Here is a 14078-nt window from a genome sequence, read left to right as displayed (position 1 = left end):
TTAATAACCAGAGCTGATTCTTTCATTAATTCATTAAGTGCCTGTTTCTTCTGTTCTAGTGAGATTCTTCTGAATGTGGTTTGTTTGTCTCGTATACACTGACATGGCTTCTTGTTTGACTAACCTACAATAGGTATTCATCGAGGAGTTGTTAACCATGGGAAAAGCATTTGCTTTTGGGCTTAAAATGGGTACCAGTTCTTTGATGTGTTTCTAGGCCCGAAACAGTGTTTTGTGAAAACACATGCTTAAATGTAATCTTACGAAAGAATTTAAACAGATCTACTTTCGTATTGAATGGTTTATCTGTACATGTAGGTACAAAAGAGAGGCCTTTAGATAAGACTGTGCCCTTCCGCGTCACTATGGTCTTTTTTTGGAGAGGTTAATTACCGCGTCCTGTGTTCCAGGTCCCCTCTTCGACCGCTTGCCTCTCCTACATCGTTTCTTTTCTTTCGCGAAGCCTTGTGTTGCTTCCGGGCTAAAACCACCCCCGACTGTGTGCCATGGTAGATGGAGTCGCTGTCTGTAGGGAATTCGCTCTCAGTGGAGAGAAATGACAGGGATTATCCAGTCGTAGTACATTATAATGAACTAAAGCATGACATTTCTACCTTTTTAGATTTTGTGGCATAGAGCAAGTTAAGATATTAGACAGGGGAGGTGATATTAATAATACTCTGAGTAAAATATAATATTTTTGGATTTTCACCCTCCAGACATTATTTCCTAAAGGACTTAATAATGAAATGCCTATGTATGTTATGTTGTGAATTTGAACATGAATTATGCCCCTATATAAGATTACTCTGATGTTTTCGTACGATGTACCCAATGATTAACGAAAGACCTACCGAGCAAGTTATGTCCTCATTGTGGTTTTACAGACGTGTTTAATACGTTTTATGTACACACTTTATTCGTATATTTACGAAATGCATATTGTTATATTTGGTAGCACTTATTATTTGTTTTTTTCCTTCGCCTCCAAACCCTTTCGATGCGTGGAACGGATGTGGGTGGTGCTAGGTCTACATTTAAAAAACCAACAACCTTTATTTAACTAGGAAAGTCAGTTAAGAACAAATTGTTATTTTCAATGACGGCCTAGGAACAGTGGGTTAACTGCCTGTTCAGGGGCAGAACTACAGATTTTCACCTTGTCAACTCGGGGATTTGAACTTGCAACCTTCCGGTTACTAGCCCATACATAAGGGTGCTATTTATTTTTTTTACTCACAAAAGCCCTGACGAAGGCCGTGAGACCGATACTTAAGCTTATTAAAGATTAGTGATACTAGTGTGCGGTTTCCTTTTCCCCTTCATCTTGTTCAACTGTTACCATGCACCCATAAAACATATTGCTCAGATGTGCGAGAAATTAAGAATATAAAAAATATAGATTTTTCGGTTACATGATTCCATATGTGTTATTTCATAGTTTTGATGTCTTCACTATTATTCTACATTGTAGAAAATAGTAAAACTAATGAAAAACACTTGATGTGTCCAAACTTTTGACCGGTACTGTACGTTTTTTATTTCCTTGTCTCCGCATTGTCTCCCTCTTTGCTACAGGCTACGAGCCAGTTCGTAACACAATTTATAGATAAAATAAGTAGCATATTAATTTTAAATGTGAGCATGCTTTCCGCCTCCGACAAAAACAAAAGCTGACTCAAAGGGGGTTTGAAAACTCTTCCGCGAAGGACTCTGGTAGGATACGCATGATTATCCTCAATGAAAGGTGGCTATCGAGGAGTGGAGGACATGGTTCTATTCGCCTATTAAACGAATTGACATCCATTCACCACTTATCGGTTTCCGGGTCACGTAGGAGAGAGGACAGAGAAGAGCGGGTGGAGGACAGACTTTTTCCCAAAATACGTCTGGTGGAGGAGTACGCTTCCAACTCCACAACGGCGATAATGGCTGTTATCATCAGTCAGTCTCAATGGAAACTGATAGTGTTCTGACATAAACCTTCCCTTCCAGCCAGATTTGATCATTGCTCAATGGTTGAATTATCTATTTCTGTGGTAACAAACCAGCTGTTGGGGTCTTGGTTGTCCTCTTCCTGGGTCTCTAGGGTGTTGTGAACTGGGGCTTTCTCTCTTAGAAGGAGGCCTGGTGTTCAGGGGGTAGGGAGACACTTGAGGCCAATGTTCTTGTTCCTCAGGTGGAACTGGAACAGCACTTACATGAATAACCTAGTACTTGTTTATCAGGTTGTTAGCACATAACAGACTGCATTTCTTTCATGGATTCAGAGCTAGGTGGGTAAATGTACAATTAATGTATCCTCTTGGATTGGAAAACAATAGGCATGCACTGCTTTATTGTATAAAAAAAATCATTGTGAGGAAGCACAGACAGCAACTGCAATTGTTAGGTTTTTATTTAGAAAACTGCCTGGGGAGATTGAAATGAATGGATTCCATTTATTGTAAAACAGTTCAACCATTTCTTTAAAATGTTCATATAATTAGATTGGGGATCTAAGATGATATTTTACTCATCTTTAGATACTATGAATAGCTTGATTGTACAACTTATTTCAACGTTGTGAGAAATCTTTTTTTCCCTGAGAATCCTTTCTGGAATGAAAATGGATACATAATAATAAATTAAAATGTCAAAAAGAAAATCTACGCTGAAGGCAATGACAGTACAATGACTATGGCTTACAGATGTGGTCAAACATATTGGCACCCTTGCCCTTTTTTAATTGAGTGCAATGGAGCATTTAAAACTGGTTGAATTGCTCTTTTTACCCTGTAGGCACCTGGAACTTTCCACAGGTGAGATAAATTGCACAGTAAACCAGAATTAGAAACAAATTCATTTGAATTGTGAATCACTTAGTCAAGGCCATTTTTTACTTTGAAGTGAAAAGTCTGAATTTCAGTTAGGATTTTTTAACTTTCTTCTTGGTCCTGTGCAGTTGTAAATCAAACAGATACACATGAATATTTTTTTCCCAAATCTACTTATTTTAGAAGAAATAGTGAGGGTGCCAATATATTTGACCGCAACTATAGGTATGACTGCCAGGTAGGTGGTTGTGGCCATTTTCTTCTCTGGGTGTTGAGTTATCAGTAAATGGCCAAAGTACAACACCATGGCTGCTCTATGAAATACTGTAGCACTGAGAGTCAGGGGAGAGTTTGGAAACAAAGTTGTGGATTTAGACATTACAGTAACCAACAAGCCGAGGTTGAACAATCTCAAATAAGACTAAGTGCAGACTGTGAACACATTGTCATTTCATTTGGTGAGTTCAGGTAAAGCGTTGGATTAAAATGTTTCATCCTTCAGATTTATCTTTGAAATAATCTTTTTATTCGATTTTTGTTGTTGTTGAAGGATGTCAAACATCAATGGTCGGTCCAATGGAGATGTCAACATTTGAGGAAAAACACATTTTCACCAACCAACATCATACATTTCTTAATATTTCCCAAGTTATGTACCAACATATTCAACCTTTCTTCATACCTTATCAGTTTGACAAATGTTGTTGTCAAATCCAATCGTAGACACACAGTTGGAATTCTTTGAATTCATAGTTGGGTGCTCTTCCTGCCATTTGACCCTCTCATCATATCAACATCTATTAAACAAAGTAAACTGATTCTGTTATTCATAGACACTATCACATTTGGGCTAAACCAAGTCGCCCCCTCCCACTGTGAGCAGAGGATCCTCCCAAACAGGGTTTCTAGGAACAGAAGGTGTCTGACCCCACTTGGTTAGGTTTGGCACTTAGAGAAGTTTAAGACTATGACATACCATTTGACGGTTTGGCACTCTGAATAACACTTTGAAAACAAGGGCCCTTAAAACAGGCAGAGTGTGAGGGAGAGAGAGAAAATAAGGGCCCTTAAAACAGGCAGAGTGTGAGGGAGAAAGAGAAAACAAGGGCCCTTAAAACAGGCAGAGTGTGAGGGAGAGAGAGAAAACAAGGGCCCTTAAAACAGGCAGAGTGTGAGGGAGAGAGAGAAAACAAGGGCCCTTAAAACAGGCAGAGTGTGAGGGAGAGAGAGAAAACAAGGGCCCTTAAAACAGGCAGAGTGTGAGGGAGAGAGAGAAAATAAGGGCCCTTAAAACAGGCAGAGTGTGAGGGAGAGAGAGAAAACAAGGGCCCTTAAAACAGGCAGAGTATGAGGGAGAGAGAGAAAACAAGGGCCCTTAAAACAGGCAGAGTGTGAGGGAGAGAGAGAAAACAAGGGCCCTTAAAACAGGCAGAGTGTGAGGGAGAGAGAGAAAACAAGGGCCCTTAAAACAGGCAGAGTGTGAGGGAGAGAGAGAAAACAAGGGCCCTTAAAACAGGCAGAGTGTGAGGGAGAGAGAGAAAACAAGGGCCCTTAAAACAGGCAGAGTGTGAGGGAGAGAGAAAACAAGGGCCCTTAAAACAGGCAGAGTGTGAGGGAGAGAGAGAAAATAAGGGGAAAAGAAAGGGAGAAAAGGAGGCTGGGAGAGACAGGGAGAGACGGAGTGGTCAAGCACTAAAAGTAGACCTGTTACACAACCCCTCCAATTTCATCATCCCCGTCTCTTCCCTGTTCTCTCACACCTCAACACGCTCCTTCACCCCCATCATCCCTGCTCTCTCACACCTCAACACGCTCCTTCACCCCCATCATCCCTGCACCTATGTTGGTGTCTGAAATTTTCCTGATCCTAAGATGTAGCCCTCCCCTCAACATTTAAAATGTTCATAGGTCCAAATCCCTTTTGTCTTATCTCACCTGGAGATACCCCAAACAGGACGGCCTCAAACCAACAAAACAAAAATAAAACCTTAAAACAAGCAAAGTGAGCTTTTTAAAGCAACCCCCCCCCCATCCATTATTCTAGTCAATCTTTAAATATGTCAGTTCGTCCATTCATCCATCTGCCTACAACGAAGGGCCTCAGCGGTGAGCCGAGAGTCCGAGTCCACTCCCAAGGTCCTCAGTGGTAGCAGAGAGTCCGTGTCCACTCCCAAGGTCCTCAGTGGTAGCAGAGAGTCCGAGTCCACTCCCAAGGTCCTCAGTGGTAGCAGAGAGTCCGAGTCCACTCCCAAGGTCCTCAGTGGTAGCAGAGAGTCCGAGCCCACTCCTAAGGTCCTCAGTGGTAGCAGAGAGTCCGAGCCCACTCCCAAGGTCCTCAGTGGTAGCAGAGAGTCTGAGCCCACTCCTGAGGTCCTCAGCGGTAGCAGAGAGTCCGAGCCCGCTCCCAAGGTCCTCAGCGGTGAGCAGAGAGTCCGAGCCCACTCCCAAGGTCCTCAGTGGTAGCAGAGAGTCCGAGCCCACTCCCAAGGTCCTCAGTGGTAGCAGAGAATCAGAGCCCACTCCTAAGGTTCTCAGCGGTGAGTAGAGAGTCCAAGATGAACGGAATATGTAGCCCGTAAAAACACAGGCATCAGGATCCACACATCCCCAACCAATCGTCCTCCTGGGAATGCTGACAGACAGGGCACATCCCCCGCCCCTTTATCATGCCACCTCCAGCCAACCAGATGCAAGTAAAGTCCTCAGTCACCACGGCATTGGTCAGGGCTGGACCAACCAGCTGTTGGCATCCTCCAGGTCGGTCTCCAGCTCCTCATCTTCATCCAGGGGCTCTGGGGTTCGGAGGGAGAGGTCTCTTAGGAAGGAGGCCTGGTGGGAAGGTGGTCGGGGGACCGATTTGAGGCCAATCTTCTTCTTCATCAAGTGGAACTGGTCTCGGATGAAGTTGTAGAAGTCGTACTCGTAGCGCATGCGGTGGTACAGAACCTGAAGGGCCTCCAGAGTGGGTGTGTGTTTACGCACCGTACCAGTCATGTTCCCCATCTTCCTGTAGTCTGCGGAGACAGAGAAACAGACCAGGAAGTTATTCATGTATGGTTAAAATGTGAAGAAAATACATATTGTCATCCATCAAAAGGAGAGTTAGGCCTACTGTAGATCACTTTTGAGGTATGAAAATAAACTTAGGACAAAGTTTGTTTTTGGAGTGAAATATTCCTTGAATCATTTCAATGCAGTGTAACAGGCATATACAGTACCAGTCAAAAGTTTGGACACGCCTACTCACTCCAGGATTTTCTTTAGTTTGACTATTTTCTATATTGTAGACATCAAAACAATGAAATACATCAAAGACATCAAATGCATTAAGAAGGAAAGAAATACCACAAATTAACTCATGAAGCTGGTTGAGAGAATGCCAAGAGTGCGCAAAGCTGTCATCAAGGCAAAGGGTGCCTATTTGAAGAATCTCAAATAAAATATATTAACACTTTGGGTTACTACATGATTCCATAGTTTTGATGTCTTCACTATTATTCTACAATGTAGAAAACAGGAATAATAAAGAAAACCCTTGAATGAGTCGGTGTGTCAACTTTTGACTGGTTGTGTATGTACCAGTGTTTCCTGTGTAGCATTGGTGGGAAAAGGTTGCGGATCCCACCCTGGATCATTTCTATGTAGCAGGACTGAGATGCTCAGTTCTGGTGACTTTTTTAAAGGACACACTACTTCAAAATGAATGTAAAAAAAAACACCTTCTAAAATATAATTTCCACCTCCAGAAATGAGCCAAATAATCTTGGTAGAATTATTTTTACAATTATTTTAAAGTATGCTATTACTTTAAGTATGCTATTATCAAGTATGCTATTAAGAATAAACATTATCACCTGTAGCCCATACAGCATAGTGGCTATAAATAAATAGGCTGAAGCATGGGGTTTACCTATCTGCATTTACCCTATTGGGCTAATCATTAGTCGAGTAGCAGGTATATCAGCTAGCGGGTGAAATGAAAACATTCTTTCAACGCTTAGGTTGGCTAGTGGTTCAGAACAATTACATTGCGGGTCGTAAACATTTTTTATCAATATAATACTTTTTTTTTAAACCCACGAGCTTGCTGTATTCTTTGAGCCACGAGGCAGACATAAGGCTACCAGCCACGCACACGGTCTCTTATTTGTGTGGTGATAAAACGTTCTAATTTGTCCACTCGCAGAATTTATGCTCCCTCTCCACGTGAGAATACGACACGTTTCCAAGTTTACTTTCCATATATATAGCCTAGCTCACGCTAAAATGACTCATTTAGGCCTAACCAGATAAATAAAAGGAAAGGTGTACGATATGGGCAGGGGTGCAACTTTGGTTTTAGAAGTGGGGGCATAACTAATCATTTTTTCTTATTTTGATTCAGTAGGATAAACACTCCAAACAGTCTACCTGACCGCTCGGAGGCGTCCGTATGGTCCTAAAGCACACCATTGCCTCGTTTTGTAGCACATTCCAATTATAAACTGGGTGGGACAAAAATGCTATTTCAGAATGTGGAGCCGTCCCCAGAGAAAGTTGCTCATCTGATATGGGTATAGACTACAACACCATCGTGGAAACAGGTGCTGCGCGAGTGAAATCCCCAGTTTATAAGGACAACAACGTGGTAGATGGTTAGCCTGCACAAAGGGCAGTTCAAATCTGGTGTGTAGGCCTACCTGGGCTCTTGTAGATGTTGAGTACGTCAGTAAAGTAGTGAGGTAACAGTCTCTCTAGAAGAAGCAGAACATCTTCCAGCTCCTCTAGGATCCCCACGATAAGGAAGTTCTCTAGAACGTTCTGTTTGGCCCTCTCCAGTGCCCATTGTCCCGGCTCCCTGAAACACACAGAACAACAGGCACAGTCAGAGGAAAATATCAACCAACCCAGAGGGAATTATAACAAATAATACTTTAATAAACATTACCTTTTGAAAAAAGATTAATACCAGTCAGGATAATGTGTAACAAATGTGGAGCCTGATTCCCTGCAATACTGGTCTTATTACCTGCACTGGGGGTGCTGTCCACAGAAATATGGGATGATGTAGAAGAGTCTGGGGTTGGAGCATTCTGGGTAATTCTCCAAGATGCACACATTGATGTCCTGGACAGGAGGGAGACCGAAGAGACAGCCCATCAGAAAAACAGACAATCACCTTCAGGTTGTACAGGAAGTTGGCGGCACCTTAATTGGGGAGGATGGGCTCGTGGTAACGGCTGGAGCGGAATATGTGGAATGGTATCAAATATATGAAACACATGGTTTGATGCCATTCCATTCACGCCATTACAGCCGTTATTATGAGCCGTCCTCCCCTCAGCAGCCTCCAATGTCAGAAGACGCCTACTATTCTGCAAGAATAATGGGATTGAATGAAAAGTGCAATTGTACATTACTCTCACTAGGGGGAACCCTTCACCAAGTCTTCTGTCTTAAGGAACTCATACTACTTTTTGATGGTTAGCGTTGGGAAACCTATTATGGTGGACAAGAATCATTGACATTACCTAAGAATTATGGTGGTAAACAGTAACATTTGGAAGACAAGCTGCATTATGGCTATAACATAACTTTTTGGTTTGAACACTATTTTACATTGTATTTTAACAAATCAAAAAGGAACTAAAAAGAAGAAAAAAGATGAACTCCAGAAACTTCCACTATTAATATGTTTGATCTCTGGCCACTTAGTTAAATGGGATGTAGATCTCCCTGCACCACCCCTCCTCCTAGCAGGCAAAGAGGTGGGGGGCATAATTACATTTCTAAATCATGTTAGGTAATTATGAGTTAATATGAAGTTAATATGTATTTATTTGAATTATTTATGATTGTAAAATGTGAACATCTTAAATAAAGATAACCAAAAAAAGTAAACAGGCACTATCTTCAAACCATTCTCTGACAGCCTAAATAAGACATTCAGCTTCCTATAAGCAGTTATTAGCTAATCTGTTTCCTTCTCAGTGGAATATGTAGGGTATCTCAAGAGCAACATGTAGTGAGAGGTCAATGCTATTATTCTCTGACCAAAATGATGACTGTTTAGTAATGAAGACCAATATACTGAAACAAGGGTAACTTTTGGTCTCCTCCGCTAGCCACATTATTTTGGCCATGCTACAAACATCCCAATCCCACCATCTTCTCTCCCTCCTGACCCAGCCCCTATATGAAAAAGAAAGTGTCCAGAGGCAGGAGCCACTGGAGCAGAGCAGTGAAACACTAAACCACCTCTCTGTTTAACCAGTGGGCTGAACAAAGAAGGCCCACTGAGACCAAATTAAAAAAGAAAGAGATTAAAAACCCATAAAGGAGTGAAGTCACCCAGTCTTTTCTCTCTCTCTGCTACAAACCCAAGAGTCAAATCCATGTCATGTCAGGTGACGTAAGCTTTATTGACAGCAACGAGGCCTGGGCGACACAACACTCAAAAACACATGAAAGATACACACACACACACTCAAAACCCTTCACACACACAAGCAGGCACGCAAGCTCGCACACCCACATACTCAAGACACACACACACACACACACACACACACACACACACACACACACACACACACACACACACACACACACACACACACACACACACACACACACACACACACACACACACACACACGAAAACCCAGACCCATTTCTCTGAGTTGAAACAGGTGAAGAGAGAGTAGACATGAATAAAAAGAGCAGGAGGTCTTGTGTGATGTTGGTTTATTTCACTGTGGCCTACATGCTGATAGGTGAGAATGTCCTCAGTTTTACTTGGAAAATGGCAATTTGTCAAGTTAACAGCTGGAGCCTAGACGCCTCACCACAGAGGGTAACCCTTTCCTGTAGTCAATGGCCAAAAGCACCCTTTTTGGCTTCATGGGTGGAATGCTATTAATATTCATAATAAACATTATCTAAAGAAACTAAAATCTGGTGTTTCTATGTCAAACAGTTTTGTTATATTTCAGTCTTCTGTGATGTATATAAAGTGTAATATTGGGCTGCAAACTCAAAATTGAATACATTTAAACTCTATATCTGACATGGAGAAGGTCAGAGACACAATGCTAGGACAACAAGCTCTCCCTCAATGTGAGCAAGTCAAAGGAGCTGATCATGGACTACAGGAAAAGGTGGGCTGAACAGGCCCCCATTAACATCAACGGGGATGTAGTGGAGCGGGTCGAGAGCTTCAAGTTCCTTGGTGTCCACATGACCAACAAACTGTCATGGTCCAAACATACCAAGACAGTCATGAAGAGGACACATCACCAACAAACTGTCATGTTCCAAACACACCAAGACAGTCGTGAAGAGGACACATCACCAACAAACTATCATGGTCCAAACATACCAAGACAGTCGTGAAGAGGACACATCACCAACAAACTATCATGGTCCAAACACACCAAGACAGTCGTGAAGAGGACACATCACCAACAAACTGTCATGGTCCAAACATACCAAGACAGTTGTGAAGATGGCATGACAACACCCTTTCCCCCTCAGGAGACTAAAAAGATTTGTCATGGGTTACCAGATCTTTAAAAAGTTCTACAGCTGCACCATCGAGAGCGTTGGTATGGCAACTGCTCAGCATCTGACCGTAAAGGCGCTACAGAGGGTAGTGTGTACGGCCCAGTACATCAAATCAAATCAAATCAAATTTATTTATATAGCCCTTCGTACATCAGCTGATATCTCAAAGTGCTGTACAGAAACCCAGCCTAAAACCCCAAACAGCAAGCAATGCAGGTGGAGACATCACTGGGGCCATGCTTCCTGCCATCCAGGACCTCTATACCAGGCGTGTCAGAGGAAAGCCCAAAATATTGTCAGAGACTCCAGTCACCCAAGTCATAGACTGTTTTCTCTGCTACCTCATGGCAAGTGGTACCGGAGTGCCAAATCTAGGACCAAAAGGCTCCTTAACAGCTTCTACCCCCAAGCCATAAGACTGCTGAACAATGAATCAAATGGCCACCGGACTATTTACATTGAACCACCCATCCATTTATCTGTACACAGCTGCTACTCGCTGTTTATTATCTATGCATAGTCACTTCACCCCCACATACATGTACAAATGACCTCTAACCTGTACACCCGCACACTGACTTGGTACCGAGTCTGGGTTTGGGATAAAAGGAGAAGGGACAGGGGGTAAGAGCTAGGGTGAATGGATTTGAAAAGACACACACTGTGTGTCATAAATACACATAAATACTACACACACACACGCATACGCACACAATTTAGCAAAGTACTGTTCATTCTTGCACTTCTCCCATCAATTAGAACTATAACAGTCTAGAATAATTTATTCCTCCATCCAGGGAAGCAGGAAGGAGAGAGTGTGTGTGTAGTGGGAGTAGGACACTATGCAGTGCATTCAGAAAGTATTCAGACCCCTTGACATTTTCCACATTTTGTTACGTTACAGCCTTACTCTAAAATTAATTAAATAGCTTTTTCCCTCATCAATCTACACACAATACCCCATACTGAAAACGCAAAAACATGACATTTACATATTCCGACCCTTTACTTAGTACTTTGTTGAAGCACCGTTGTCAGCGATTACAACCTCGAGTCTTGTTGGGTATGACGCAACAAGCTTACCATGCCTGTATTTGGGGAGTTTCTTCCATTCTTCTTTGCAGATGCTCTCAAGCTCTGTCAGGTTGGATGGGGAGCGTTGCTGCACAGCGATTTTCAGGTTTTTCCAGAGACGTTCGATGGGGTTCAAGTCCGGGCTCTGTCTAGGCCACATTCAGAGACTTGTCCCGAAGCCACTCCTGCATTGTCTTTGCTGTCTGCTTAGAGTCATTGTCCTGTTGGAAGGTAAACCTTCAGTCTGAGGTCCTGAGTGCTCTGGAGCAGGTTTTCATCAAGGATCTCTCTGTACTTTGCTTAGTTCACATTTACCTCGATACTGACTAGTCTACCAGTCCCTGCCACTGACAAAACATCCCCACAGCATGATGCTGCCCCCACCATGCTACACAGTAGGGATGGTGCTTGGTTTCCTCCAGACGTGACGCTTGTCATTCAGGCCAAAGGGTTCAATCTTGGTTTCATCAGACCAGAGAATCTTGTTTCTCATGGTCTGAGAGTCTTTTGGTGCCTTTTGGCAAACTTCAAGCGAGCTGTCATGTGCCTTTTACTGAGGAGGGGATCCATCTGGCCATAAAGGTCTGATTGGTGGAGTGCTGCAGAGATGGTTGTCCTTCTGGAAGGTTCTCACATCTCCACAGTGGAACTCTGGAGCTCTGTCAGAGTGACCATCCGGTTCTTGGTCACCTCCCTGACAAATGCCCTTCTCCCCCGGATTGCTCAGTTTGGCCAGATGGCCAGCTTTAGGAAGAGTCTTGGTGGTTCCAAACTTCTTCTGTTTAAGAATGATGCAGTCCACTGCGTTCTTGGGGACCTTCAATGCTGCAGACATTTTTTGGTACACTTCTCCAGATCTGTGCCTCGATACAATCCTGTCTCGGATCTCTACGGACAATTCCTTTGACCTCATGCAGACAGATATGTACCTTTCCAAATCATGTCCAATCAATTGAATTTACCAGAGGTGGACTCCAATCAAGTTGTAGAAACATCTGAAGGATGATCAATGGAAACAGGATGTACCTGAGCTCAATTTCGAGTCTCATAGCAAAGGTTCTGAATACTTATGCATGTAAGGTATTTCTGTTTTTAACTTATAATAAATTTGCAAAAAATTCTAAAACCTGTTTTTGCTTTGTCATTATGGGGTATTGTGTGTAGATTGATGAGGAACATGTTTTATTTAATCCATTTTAGAATAAGACTGTAACGTAACAATATGTGGAAAAAGGGAAGGGGTCTGAATACTTTCTGAATGCACTGTATGTGTCCATTCTGGACCCACTCTCAGCCAGATCCCTGCAGTCCTTGTTTTCACACTTATCAACAATGTCGGCGCTGTGACTCACATGACATTTGCCTGTGACTTCACTGTGTTCCTCCCCCCTTATACACATAAAACATGACTTAATGTACCCACAAAAACAGAGAGGGAGTGGTAGGGTGAGGCGAGTGTGTGTGGTGTGTGAATTATGATATCACTAAGGTTGCAGGAAGTGTTAGGTTGCATTTCACATGCCCACTATTAAAGACTACACTCTGTCACCCAGCTCTGGTCCTGTCTGGGGTTCTGTGGTGTTAATTATACTGGGACACCTGGTGTACATTCAAGTCACAGCACAACACAGAGACCTGTCAGGAACATGACATATTAGCTTCATAAACCATTCATAAGCTTTGAGTGGGCCCCTGTACCCTCATAGGGCCCGACTGGGGCCACGCGACGATGGTAGAACTGGGGCTTTGATAACAGACCACCATTTCCCCTCTTTCTTGCTCTTCTTCTCTACTCCTCAATTTCTCAAACTCTCTATTCCTCTTACTAAAAAAACATAATGAATTCCTCTTAAACCCACGAACTCTGCGGGCAACACAAAATGAGAGAAAAGGACATGTGTCAGTTCCTATCTATGTAGATGATAGATTTAGAGAGGAGGACCTTATCCTTTCAGTCAGCCACCAAGGGGACATAAGGTTGTCTGACTGACTGACTTTCAGACTGACCTGTTAACACAGGGAGCAATATTCTTAAAGAGTTCAAGCTAAACTTTGAATCCCCAAAGAAATTCACACATACCACTCAGTGCTTTTTTAATCTGCTCTGCCTCTCAGATCCGCTGCTCTGCATTCTGACCGGGTACATACGTGTTGACTGACAACAGGGAATAGAACAACTGGAAGAGGCTTCAAAGGAACCATACGAATCCAAGAGAACCCAGAACCCTGGTAGAACATGCAGACATTGCCACTGTGTCTGTGTGTCTGGGACTGAGCTGTTCTGGCACTGTGTCTGTGTGTCTGGGACTGAGCTGTTCTGGCACTGTGTCTGGGACTGAGCTGTTCTGGCACTGTGTCTGGGACTGAGCTGTTCTGGCACTGTGTCTATGTGTCTGGGACTGAGCTGTTCTGGCACTGGCACTGTGTCTGGGACTGAGCTGTTCTGGCACTGTGTCTATGTGTCTGGGACTGAGCTGTTCTGGCAGTCGTCAGGACACTGAGCAGGACACACAGCAGGACACACAGCAGGACACAGAGCGGGACACACAGCGGCGGGACACAGAGTGGCGGGACACAGAGTGGCGGGACAGAGCTGCGGGACAGAGCTGCGGGACACAGAGCGGGACACAGAGTGGCGGGACA

The 14078-nt window shown here is 43.3% G+C and overlaps 1 protein-coding gene across 1 annotated transcript in view; it reads right to left on the bottom strand.

Moving 5' to 3' along the window:
* Positions 1–2380: 2380 nt before the first annotated feature.
* The window catches only part of LOC109866214 (uronyl 2-sulfotransferase-like), a 130351-nt gene continuing 118653 nt past the window's right edge, over positions 2381–14078 (bottom strand). The window contains exons 6-8 of the mRNA XM_020454766.2: positions 7825–7922; positions 7496–7653; positions 2381–5830 (exon numbers count right to left, since the gene is read on the bottom strand). Of these exons, the coding sequence (XP_020310355.2) occupies positions 5538–5830; positions 7496–7653; positions 7825–7922 (549 nt within the window). The 3' untranslated portion in view covers positions 2381–5537. The remainder of the gene's footprint in view (positions 5831–7495; positions 7654–7824; positions 7923–14078) is intronic.

Source organism: Oncorhynchus kisutch, linkage group LG21, assembly GCF_002021735.2.
Source record: "Oncorhynchus kisutch isolate 150728-3 linkage group LG21, Okis_V2, whole genome shotgun sequence".
Classification (NCBI taxonomy): Eukaryota; Metazoa; Chordata; class Actinopteri; order Salmoniformes; family Salmonidae; genus Oncorhynchus; species Oncorhynchus kisutch.
Note: the sequence above shows the minus strand (reverse complement) of the source record. Positions and strands in the feature narration are given on the sequence as shown.